Source organism: Anser brachyrhynchus, assembly GCF_964034855.1.
Source record: "Anser brachyrhynchus genome assembly, chromosome: 19".
Classification (NCBI taxonomy): Eukaryota; Metazoa; Chordata; class Aves; order Anseriformes; family Anatidae; genus Anser; species Anser brachyrhynchus.
Genome location: NC_137712.1, coordinates 11,808,173 through 11,820,421, shown reverse-complemented (window position 1 = coordinate 11,820,421; position 12,249 = coordinate 11,808,173). Strand labels below are relative to the sequence as shown.

Below are 12,249 nucleotides of genomic sequence, written 5' to 3'. Positions count from 1 at the left end.
CTTCTAATTGGGTAATTTACTTGAGTAATTTATTTTCCCTCACGCTGGGATGCATGGCACCAGGGCTGCTAGAGCTGGGTCAGGGGCACACTGGCCCCGGGCTCAGCACCCCACTGCAGCCACCCGTAAGGTTTGGCCCCGGGAGTCACAGCGGTGCAAGGCAGCCCCTCTTCCCTACAAGCGCCCAAGGCCAGGCTGGATGGGGCTTTGGGCAGCTTGGGCTGGTGGGAGGAGTGCCTGCCCATGGCAGGGGTTGGAATTACATGGGCTTTAAGGTCACTTTCAACCCAAACCATCCCATGGTCCTATGATTCTTGCAGTCTTAATGACTCAGCCAAAGAAATATAATCTTCTGGAACATGGGGATGTTTGCCCTTGGCGCACATGTGCCTTGGGGGCTTCAATCACACAGGAGTCTTGAAGCAGGTGTGTGCATCCTGTCCTGTCTCATCCCAGTGATGGAGGGGATGCTGCAGGGGATGGGTGCAGGGGTGTCAGGGGCAGCGCCATTCACAGGGGCTGCAGGGCTGTGCCACCCGGCACTGTTTGTTTCACTCCGGAAATCTGGATCCTACCTACTTAAATAACGCTGCTGGGAGGACAGTGCAGCGTCAGGCCTGTTGTTGAGTGCACAGGAAACAGCTGTATTCGATTAGGAAGGGCTAATTTGGTGGCTCTGATAGCCTGGGAATAATAAAAAGAAAATCTCTCCTGTTGCAGAACTATACATTTTCTGTAGAAAAATCAAACAGAAAGTAAACACCCCATCACAAAACAGAAGGTGGCTGGCAGGGTCCTTTCAGCAGGCCTGTAGGGGTGGGACAGGCAGTGATGACACTTGCTGGATGGCTCATTCAGCTCCCCAGAAGGGCTAAGCCTGGCTCTGGGGAGTGCCCCATAGGGTTCTGCAGGCAGGATGGCGCATGCTGGGCTACGGGAGGGTGCAGAAGATGCCTTTGCAGCAGGTTTGGGCACCCAAGGGGCAGTGATTGGAAGGCGCATCCTCACCCAGAGAATCATCCGTGGGGTGCTGGGAGCTGCCCCTCTGTGCTGCAGTGTGTGTACGCCAGCGGTGCAAGACAACACAGCGGCATGCAGGATATGGCTGTCGGGGCCGATCCCACTCCAGCTCCCTCTGTCCCTGTGGGCGCCTGCAGGAGAAGAGAAGGAGTTGGGGGATCGGGCCGTTAGGAGTAGCCTGGGGACCATGGCTGGTTTGGCTTGGGGAAGGAATGAGCTGACTGAGGGTGGTGTGTCTGAAACCATCCCATCTGCTCCAAGCAACAGGACCAGGAAAGTGCCTCTGTCCCTATCCCTCTTCCCATCCCCATCCTTGCCCCATGGCCACATGCTCCCAGGCTCAACAGGAACACCCCAGTCTTGCTAAGTGCTGACCCAGCCATGCTGGTGGCATGAGGTGCCATGGGACCTTGTCCTGGGCATGCATGGGGCTGCGGTGGCGTTTTGGGAAAGGGCCCACAGATGCAGACAGGTGGTGGTGGGCTCCTTCCACCCCCCCGGGAGAACCAAGGTGGCGCATGCTGAAATCCTGCTTCTCGGAAGCCATTTCCCTTTTTTTCACATCTCTGAAAAAAATTGGCCGTTGCCCAGCCCTAACTGAGCTAAGCTGCCCTTCCAGCTCCTAGACTCCCAAGTGGCCTCCAGGACTATTTATGCTGCTGCCCACACAGATTTCCCAGGAAGGACAACATGCAGCCTCGGTGAGGCACGGAGCAGCTTGGGCTTTCGGTAAGAGCCCCAGTCCCCACTGTCCCGCTTGTGCTGCTTCATTTCTCCAGGGTAATCCTAGAGTGCAGACAAAGCTTTTGTTTTTCATTCCTGCAATCTCTGACGTGGTGGAGTGCAGACAGAGCACAGTCAGCAGCAAGCATGGTCACCGCTCTCACCCTTCTGCCTCCCTGCTGGAAGCCTCAACACAAAGGCTTTGGGTCACACTGGGATGCGGCCATTCAGACCATCCATCTGCAGCATGTTGGAGATTTGGGCTGGCTCTGGAGTCACACATCCCTGACAGTCCCTGTGGAGACCCCGCAGAATGAGGGGATGAAAGCCATAGCCTCTTGCTGTGGCTCGGCACAAGTCCCAGGCACCTGGGGGGGACTCTTGGTGCTCTGTTCTTTTTCGGAGTCGAGAGACGTGCAAAGCCTTGGACAGAAAAAGCCAGCTTGCAGGGTTTAAGGTCCTCACTGCCAGCTCACAGGGGAAAGCTGGAGGAGGGATGGAGGGATTTTTCCATCAGGCTCCATCCCTGCCATGCTGCGTGGCTCCAGATGCTCAGTGATGCTGTAGCAAGCCTGGGTGCCAGATGCAAAGCAGCTGAGCTTCATTTAGCCTGTCAGAGGAGCTTTGCTGAACACCACGTAGCGTTTCATCAGGGAAATTCCCTGCCTGTCCTTTTCCCAAAAAGAGGCTGGAGCAGGAACGGATCTGAGGTGTGGGTCAGACCCAGCTCTGCACCACCCCAGGCCCTTCTCCCTTCTCTCCCAGGGTGTCCAGATGGAGACTAAAACTGTTGGCAAACAGGTGCTGGAGGTTGAGGGAAACGCTCAAACCGTCTGCAGGTGCCCAGATGGCAAGAGCATGTACACACAGACATCCCTGGATTCATGTGGGAGATGTGGCTGGAGGTGGGGAGTGCGCTCGCTTCCAGCAGCAGTTTCCTGACATGAATTTTGGCACGGCCCTGCCTCATCCCCTCCGTCTGGGAAATTTACTGATAATGCTGGGGCTGAGATAAAGAAAAATGCCCTCCAAGTTCTCTCCCCAAACCCAAGAAGCCTTGCAAGGGGAAAACACGATGCCAGTTCTGCCAGCAGCCCCAGTGCCATGAGTGCAGGGCACCCCAGGGTGTCCCTGAACACCCATCCTTGTGTGCCCACACCGGGCCAGCTCCCGTGGCACAGTGGTTCCCACGTAACCCCGAGAGCAATAGAGTGAAAGGGGGGCCCTCGTGCGCCTGACAATAGCGCTTTCCTTCCCCATCAATGGCAGCGAGATGCACGCTGGGCTGACACGGAACTGTGCACAACAAAAGCCAGTGTCCGAACAAATCTTCTCAGGCACTGGGTCCCCCGGGTGACCCGGGGTTAGCCCGGACTTTTGCTCCCACCCGGCCCTCCGGAGCAGGAATGTCCCTCTGCGCTGCGCCATGGCTGGTTCCCACGCTTCCAACCTGCTTTGCTATTTATCAGCACCGAGCCTCTAATCCCCTTTGTGAAGGTCTGATTCAAGCTCAGCACAATGTGGCAAAAAGGGAGGGGGGGAGGGAAAGAGGGAGGGGAAACAGTCCCAAAGAATGAAAATCAAACCCTCTACCTTTCCTCCGCTGATTCCCTGGGGACTCCTCAGCTCCTGGCTGCAAGCGGCAGGGAGGCAGCCCCAGGAGGCAGGGCTCCCGCGGGGCACGATGGTGAGAGCAAGCGTGCACACAGAGCGAGCGCTGGTGTCCCCTCGTAGGCTGATCGGGCTCCAGGGCTCTCTGCTCCGCCACCGCACTCCCGCAGCGGCCTCATCCATCGCCGTGGGACACCCGAACGGGGATGGAGGCGTGCAGTGAAATGGGTGTGCATGGGGGAACCACATATCTGAATGCCCATCCCCTCCTGCTCCAGCCTCCCCTGCTAACAAACCCTCCTGGGCACGCTTCGGCACGGCGAGGCGACACGACTCCACACCCACGGCAGCCAAAGCAGGGCGCAGGGGTGGTGGGAGCCCCATGCTGGGTGCTGGCTCCATCCTCACATGGGCTGGCCCCCTTGGCTGGCTGCTGTTTGCTTTAGTGGAGGATTTGCAAGCCCCTTTCCAAGGCAACTCTGGAACAAAACAGTTTCCAAAGGCTGTGCTACTTACAAATGAGGGTTTTCAAGCCTTTGTCCTAAATCCAATGCTGTTTTCTTTGCAATCGGCAAAGAAAAAAAGTAAAAGAAGAAGAGACGACCTCAAATGCTAATCTTGTTAGGTTAAACTGTTCTCTAAACAGATGGAGGTGCAAGGCAATGGGATTTTTGTCTTTTCGAGGAAGGGGTTAGATTTGTAGGGCACCAGGGGTCATTCCGGGCAAACTGGCAGCTTTGGTCTTTGTGTCCCAAGAGCGAGTAGAAATTGAAGCAATGACAAATGCTCCGAGCTGGGCTGGTGAGGTGGGAGTGGAGAGCTCGGGGATTTTCCCTTCTCAGGACCATGCTCCCCAAGTCTTGCTTCAGGCTCCGGCATCAGCAAGGGCTGGCACAAGGCACGGCCCCACAAAGAGGGCATGTGCAGCAGGCAGCAAGGTGCAGGCTGCTCCCTGCCCTGCTGCTCCCTGCTGCTGCAGCCCAAGGGCAGCCCCAAGGAAAATCCCCAAAGCCACCCTAGGGCTCTGCTGGCACTTGTCCCATCTGGGGAGGATGCTGGGGACCGCAGCCTCCGCAAGGCCACCGGCAGGACATGCAATGTCCGCTGGGCCCTGCTCCAAGCCTGACTTCATGCAAGTGCTGTATGGCCGCGGTCTGCCAGGAAGTTCTGTGCATGCAGCTGTGAAGGGGAGCGGTGCCCATGAGCCCCTCAGGGATGTGATCTCTGGCACCTGGTGGGGCAGCCCCCAAGGGCAGTGCCAAGGCGGCTGCGGTGTGGGAGCAGCTGGTGGGGGCCAGCACTTTCGCTTGGGGCTGGGAAGGAGCTGTGCAAACACTGCCATGCACTGGGGACAGACTGGTTTTGGGATTAATCCAAACTGCATCCCTACCAGCATCATCCTCAGCCACAGGCAGGAGGATGGGTGACCCACCAGAGCTGCGGCACGAGCCAAGGTCCTGAATGTCCTCAACAGCAGAGGAACATGGAGCTGGCACCACATGCCTGCAAATGCACCATGCCACTCGTCCCTGTGTGCCTCCATCACTGAGAACTCCTGGGAGCACTGAGAACATCGTGCGCTTCTGCTGCTGGCAGTTTTGGGGACGTCCGGACCCCCTTGTGGACTACAACACAACGGGGCTGAGCACAGTGATGCCGGGCACGCACCGAAAAGAGCCGGGGGAGAGCAGCAAGAGAGCGGTGCCCTCAGCTTCACACCTTGCCGTCTGTCTGTCTGTCTGTCACCTCCCTGGCAGAGGACAAGGAGGGAGGGAGCTGGAGGCACAGAACTGGCACTAGCCTTCGCCTAGCTGTTGCCAGCACTGGGGCAAGGCCACCGCTCTCTGGTGACAGGCTGACTGCAGCCCATGCTGGGACTTCTTGCTCCGAGACCCAACGCAAAACTGGAGGCAGGGTGAGAGCGCCAGCCTGGGTGCTCACACCGCTGCGGGTGCTGATGCTTGCTTGGGTGTTAACGCCAGCCCGGGAGCTTCTGTCATGCCCACGGTACTGTGAATGAGCCTGGCTCTGTTCTGGCACCCAGGGAAGGCACAGTGGGACCCAGCCTGTGCCACTGTCATGGGCAGAGGTGACCTGGCTCCCTAGGCAGCTGCCACCATCTACTTAGAGACCAATGCCAGTCAAGTGACTCCAGCTGGCTTGCTGTGTATCTGCAGGTACAAGACCTTCCTCAAGCTTTTTGCAGGAAGGACACGAAAGCCTGGCAAGGGAACTGGAGGCTCTGAGGAGATGGAGTGTGGTGTGACCCCAGCCTGTGTCCAGGCAGAGCTGGTGGGAGCGTGGGCCCATCTCTGCCATTCCAGGGCACCCGCTGGGCTCTGATTTGGGCACTGCCATGCTACAAGGAGGTGTTGGCCCTTGCCGTCCTGCTACCCATCTCAGCCTGCCTTCCCCTGAGCACTGCTGGGCTGTCTGTGGGGCACCCCTGGCAAACCAGCCCAGGCCACACACAGCAGGAACGAAAACACAAAAGTATGAAAAATCAGTCAATCCCCCCCCCCCCCCAACCGGATCCAACAAACAGGCAGCCAGAAACAGGGAACTGCCCGATGGGCGAAACCCTCCGGGGTCTACCACAAACAGGATCCGCTCCCAAGCGAGCAGGAGGATGTGGGGAAGGAAAGGGAGGAGGTCCTGAGCCTGGTCAGGGGAAGGCCAGTGGGGGGCGGCGGGACAGCCTCCACGGCCCCTGCGAGGAGGTGGAGGCAGATGCAAAGCCGGATGCCCCCAGGCACCCACACAAGCTCTGTTTTTAAGGCCTAGACTTTCCCTCCTGGTGCCCGAGCCACAGGACAACCACATGCCAGAGTTACTGAGGTTGATGTGAAACTCCTTTTGTCTTGTTTTGAAAGAAAGGCTAAGGAGAGGGTGCTGGTCTGTTTTTCTAAGGAAGGGGCTGGGACGCGCTCCCCCGAGTGCTACCAGTCAGGCCGAGCGTCATCCAGACCCAGCAGCAGAGCAAAATCCCGTGGGAAAAGGCAGTGCTTGCAAAGGGAAGGCTTTTGCGTGGCCCTGACCTCACCCAGAAGGGTCTGGTGGAGCTGAGTGGGACAAAGCTGGGAGGAAGCCTCAGCCCAACACAAATGGTCCCAGGAGCAGGTTTATGCCCGGTCCCAGTGAGCACATGCATCCCCACGGCCATGGGCATTCTCTCAGCTGCTCCCACCTGCAAACAGAAACCTTCCTCTTCCTCACGTCCTGCAGAACAGAACACACCAAACACCTAATTCCTCCCTTTGGCTACAGCCACATCCTCCCCAAAGTGCTGGGGGGGGGGGGGCTGGCACGAGCCGAGGGCCACAGTGTGGCACTGGGAGCTGCTGCCCTTCGTCCCCGTCCCCAGGGGCTGCAGCCACCACAGCCACATGAATTGCTCGGAGGCTGCAGCCGTCTGACATCGTCGCTGCAACGCAAGCGCTTTCTCAGCGGGCGCCTTCATGCCCCCCTGCCTTGTGTCAAGAAGGCGGCCAGCACAGCATGGTCCAGGCTGGGAATTTGCCGTCATCTCTCCTCCCCCCCCCCCGCATTCAAAACAAACAGGAGATGTGAAAACGTAGTGTCCAGAAAAATGTGCGAACAAGGAAACAAAAAGGCGAAGCGGCTGGAGTGCCAAGAAGCTCGGCTGGGGGCCTGCGGGGCCGTGACAATAAATAAACAGCAGTCGGTGCGTGTGTGTATTTGTCATCCCGCGGCAGCCCACTGCTGGGCTCAGTGCTGCAGAGGGACACGCTGACGAGCAGGATGGCACCGATGCAAGCAAAGGGACAAAACGAACGAGGGGCAGGAGCTCAGGTACCCTGTGGCATCCAGGCAGGGATTTTTGCTCAGACTTGGTGCCCCAGCTATTCCAATCCCCATACCCAGGGCTAACACCCAGACGCTGGTGTCCCCAGCAAGCTGCAGTGCTACCCACCCCCTGGGGATGCGCACGCGGAGGCAGCGAGCAGTGGCGAGGAACAGGGCAGAGTCACGCCGTGGCTGCTGCGCTGTGACACCCACCTGGAGCAAAAGGCAGGTGGCACAACACGTTCTGCATTCATGCTCTGTTCTGCAGCCATGGAGGCCCCAGTGCTCGAACTGACCCAGGCAAGGTGCTCAGCCCCGTGTCCCCCATGGGACCCCTTCTTCACCCACGGGCAGCTGCCAGCTGAGGACTGACCCATCAGCATTTAGGTGCTCCAGGGACCAAGACCTGTTTATTTTTAGCTGAGGGGGAATAGCTCAGACAGGGGCACCTGACTTTTCCAAGTGTATCAGATGGTGAGATGAACCCTTCCCCCAGATTGCAGACCTACTGGGGAGATGGTTCCTCAGAAGCAGGGCCTGTAGTGGGACTGTGATGCCAAGAAGAGCCAGCAAGGGTGCTGGCATCTGTCGGCCCCCATTGCAGGTCCTGGTGGGCAGCCAGACCCATCGGTGTACCAGCAGCCCTCGTGCACACAGCTCTCTCTCACCCCTGACACCCCAGGTATGTTTTCCGCCCCTTACCCAATGCACAACCCCTGCACATGCATTTCCTGCTCTTCACTGTCTTTATTCACCCTCTATTCCCATCAACGTATTCCTGAGCGTGTTTTTCCAGCCATAGGCATTCTGCAGCCACTTTGAAGCTGGAACAAACACTCTGATGGAAAAGGGGAGATTTCTGCACCATCAGGTGCAGAGCTGGCTTCAAAGCTCCCTGCTGTCAAAAGGCATTTAGAAAATGTTCTGGAAGAGGGACTGGAGTTAGGCCCACCACAGAGCGAGAGCCAGACCAACAATCAGAAGCACCATGGACACAGGATTTGTGCTGAGCCTGTTTCTGCTTTAAAGACAGCATCAGGATTTTCAAATAGTCTTTCACTCCGTGTGAGCTGTCAGAGGCCATGGAGATGATGGCCTTGTGAACAAGCCAAAGCCAGGTGTGGCTTCTTCCACATGGTAAACATCCATCCCCTCTGTTATCTTTAACAAACAGCAGTGACTTCTTCCCTGACCCAGAAAAAGAAAATACCTTGTCTTTTAAAATTTATTATTTTTTGTTCTATGAACATTTTCCCAGAGGAGAAAGCAGAAGTGCCATGCCTCCCATGCCAGACAGCACCGTAAATGTCTCCCACTTCTTTGCAATGCCAGAAAGGAAAATGCCATCACCCCAACCACTGGGGAACGTCACGTGCCAGTTGGGACCAAACTTGCTGTCCCGAGAAGTGTGCACTTAGCAGTATTGCAGAGCTCTGAAAAGCCAGGGCTGGTGGCTCCCGAGAACACGAGTCCAGGTAAGGCACTGGGTGAACATCCTCTGGTTCAGTGATTTTAGATGTAATTCATAGCAGAGCATCAGTGTGCTGTGCAGGTGATACCTGGAGACTTTCACACCTGCAAAGCCTGGACCAGTCCTGCCCCGCGGTGCTCCACCACGGCACACCCAACCCGCTGCAAGAGGCCCAAAGCTCACCAGGGTTCGGGTGCCCCCAGGGTTGCTCTGCCCTGCTCGGCGGTGCCAGAGCTCCCAGGCCACCCAGCGCGCAGCAGGACCCCAGCCCTGTCTTGCTGTAGCCATACACAGTGGTCTTGGTGAACAGCTGCAAAGCCCCAAACACATCTCTGAAGGTCTCCCCTGCTCTGAGACTGCTCCTGAGGCTGCAGCGCCCTGGCTACAACCCCTGCTCCATCCTGGGGGTCAGCAGGGCACGTTGGAGCAAACTGTGGTGGCCCCGGCACATCCGTGACCCCCAGCGAGGCCCCAGCACAGGGCCAGCTGCCCTGCCCCACACATTGCATGGCCACCGTGGGGCTGCAATGGGGCTGCTGTCCCTACAGGCTCACCTGGTGGCACAGGCCACCTGGCAAGTAGCTCATTTCATCAAATGTGCTTGCAAAATCTTTCTCTGACCTGCCTTAAACATAGACAAACCCCGAAATTTTGAAGAGAACCAGAATTTTTGCTGCTCTGCTCTTTTCTGCTCCTTTTAGTCTTCAGACTGTCATCATCTGGGGAAAGAGGGTGAATACCCGGTCCTTGGTAGAGCCTGAATCCTGGCCCAAATGGGAAACCCACCCTGTGAGCTGCGTTTCCCTCCCTCCTCAGCCACAGATCTGTCTGCCCAGCTTACAGGGCAACCAAAGTGCCTGTTTACCCTGCACAATTTCTGATGTTAAATCACAAAAATGGCCCTGCTGGTCCACCTGCAGATTGACTTAAACCAGCAGAAGGTTGGGTACCTACCTGCCTTGGCATCAAAGTGCTTCTAGAGAAGCAAAGACCCCTGCCCCCAGCACAGCTGGTGGCAGCTCCAGCCTCTTCACCTGCTCTCATCCCCAAAATACCCTGTGGTGGTCAGGTGATAATTCCTCATGGCTGCTTCAGCCCAGGCCTCTGCACAGGCCCTGGGAACCACGAACCTAAGAACTGCAGGGCTCATCCGGGCCGAGGGTAAGCTCAGGACCCCCACCTACGTTGTAGAGGCTGCAACAGAGCAGCGCGCAGCTGATGCCCCGCTCCCCCAGGCAGGTGCCACCCGAGCCCCCACTTTAGTTTCCTGCTCTGGGAGATACTCCCAAGAGGAAAATAATGTTACAGGCAAGAAAGGTGCTTCTCTTCCTGCTTTCTCTGAGCACGGAGAAGAATGTTGTTTTGTTTATTGAGGAATAAAAGGCAATTCAAAAGACCCATGTGAAAAGTTCCCCTGTGCTTTCTCCAAAAACAAACACTAACCGCGAGCTTGTGTACTCAGCCACAAGCCTGCATGGAAACAGCTGAAGGGAGAGGCCCTGCTTTCCGCCAGGGAGGTGCGAAGCCCAGGGACCAGCAGGCAGATGGGAAGGATTTTCCTCGGGCTCCGGGTGCTGTGCACGGAGGTGCTGGGAGCAGTGGCGTGGTCAGCGCCTTCCCACGGAGCGCGCTGGGCAGCCTCGGCTCTGCAGTTACCCCAAAAGCTCCCACAAAACATCAGAAGAGGTTTAAAGAGGGCTGGAAAAGGCTTCCCCCAGGGCCACAATCTCAGTGTAAGCAAACTTAGAACTGGAGGTATACCTGCTGAATTCAAAGCAGAGACCGTCCGGAACATAAGGTGAGTTCTCATGTGCTGTGAGCTCATCTATCATGTAAGAGGAAGCTGCCAGGTTGGGAAAAATGTTCAGCTGTCAGAAGAGGAAAGAAATATGGGAAAGAGCCTCCTGAAATTAGAAATCACTTTGATGGCAACTATAAACACCTTAGTTGGGTCAACAAATAAAACAGCCGGGCTGTCTGCTCTATCTGCACAAACGAAACCCCAAACTGCAAAATTGCCTGGTTACTGGTCCTGTGCTCTCTGCAGCCCGGAGCTGAGTTCCCATCTCTGACCTCTCCATTAACCTTCTCCATGGACGTGCTAATGGAGATGAAATGGTCCTGGATGATAATTCCCACCCTGGGGCATTCCCTGCCTGAATGAATCATCTTGACCAGCTACCACTATTGCCAAAGAAAGGGCTTTGCTCGATGTTTTGCTACTTATAGGAGTCCAGTAACTTCCTAGATAATATTTATTTCAGGTCCATCAGTTCCTCATTGACTTTTCCACTTAGTGAGGGCACCACATGGACATAGCTATCAATGCACCAGCAATTGCATGTGAAGTTTTATATTGAGGAAGCGTGAGAAAGACTGCCAACACTCCAGGAAGTCAGTAATCTTTCTATGTACAGCCAGATCTTCCTCACAGAAGCAAAAAGACCATTTTGGCGTATTTCTGTATCTCCCGCAGCCCACCACGGAGAAGCCTTTGCCAGGGTGGTGCAGCTACAGCCTATGGAGAACCAGGCTCCTCCCTGCAAAGTCAGCTGCGCTTTGAGATGAAGCCCGGGGGGACACGCTGTACGGCTGTTTTAAGTGACTTCCCCAGCCTGGGGCCTTACGGAGATGACTTTGCCATGCAGAGAGCTTCCACAGGCCCTGCAGAGCAGCCGGCTGCCCACCACGCTGCGGAGGCACATGCTCGGGGGAGGCTGCGTGGGACAGATGCAGAGGTGGCTGGGAGCGCTCTGAGTATGCAAAACATTCCCTTCTCCTTCGTGACAGACCCAACTTCTTATTTCTGGCTGTGGAACAGAACAGTAAGGGACTTTCTGGCTGTGGCCAGGTAATGACAAAGCCCTGAGTTTAAGCATCCTGCAATACTCTGCTTCGTCCTGGCCAACAGAGCCAGGCTGTGCAAGGCAGTGCATCCTGGCAAGCAGTGCGCTGGCAAGGTGCTGTGCTTGGGACACCACGGTCTGCTCCCAGGGAGAGCTGGGGACACCAACAGTGCATGAGGCTTCCACAGCACTGCAACAATTCTGCCCTCACTGTCTTGACGAGACCGAAGACAAATGCTGAGGGTTTTCAAGATCTCTCTGCATCATGGCAGGGATGTGAGATGCACAGAGGGCAGAGCAGGCTGCAATCCCCATATGTTCTTAAGTGCAAGCAAAACCTGCGAAATAAACACAATATTCAGAGGTAGAAGGGGAAAAAAAGAAAAAGAAACTATATCCTAGGCATATAAAACATGGAACAAAAATTCATGGACTAAACTGAAAAGGCCAGGGAGCAGTCGAAGGGCAGCTGTACTCAGATTGCACCCATAGAAAAGCAAGGAAAGAGCACGAGGAGCAGTGCATGAGGGGCGGAGGTGCCCACACAATGTCTTCTCACGTGGGCAGAAACAAGCGAGGATGGGATCAGGTAGGTCTGCAGCCCTCCCGAGTCCTCTCCCTGCCTCAGAATTCATTCTTGCTGGGATGGAAGCTGCCAAATCTTCCCACATACTTGCTGCTACTGAAGAGCATGAGACGGAAGAGCTGACTCCAGAAACAGCAGCAGCGATGGGCTCTGCTGACAGCCCTATGTGAACGTTGTCACAGGAG

The 12,249-nt window shown here is 56.2% G+C and overlaps 1 protein-coding gene across 27 annotated transcripts in view; it reads right to left on the bottom strand.

The window, feature by feature from the left end:
* Window positions 1-12,249, bottom strand: part of EXD3 (exonuclease 3'-5' domain containing 3) — a 297,777-nt gene that overhangs the window by 39,871 nt on the left and 245,657 nt on the right. Inside the window, exon 19 of one of the 27 annotated variants that reach the window (XM_080562109.1) lies at window positions 1,009-1,151. The exons of 25 other annotated variants lie outside the window; for them this stretch is intronic. In XM_080562109.1, coding sequence (XP_080418235.1) covers window positions 1,017-1,151 — 135 coding nt within the window. In that variant the 3' untranslated portion in view covers window positions 1,009-1,016. Of the gene's footprint in view, window positions 1-1,008; window positions 1,152-5,969; window positions 11,817-12,249 lie in introns of those variants that run through there. One more of the 27 variants, XM_080562110.1, reaches the window with a different exon arrangement.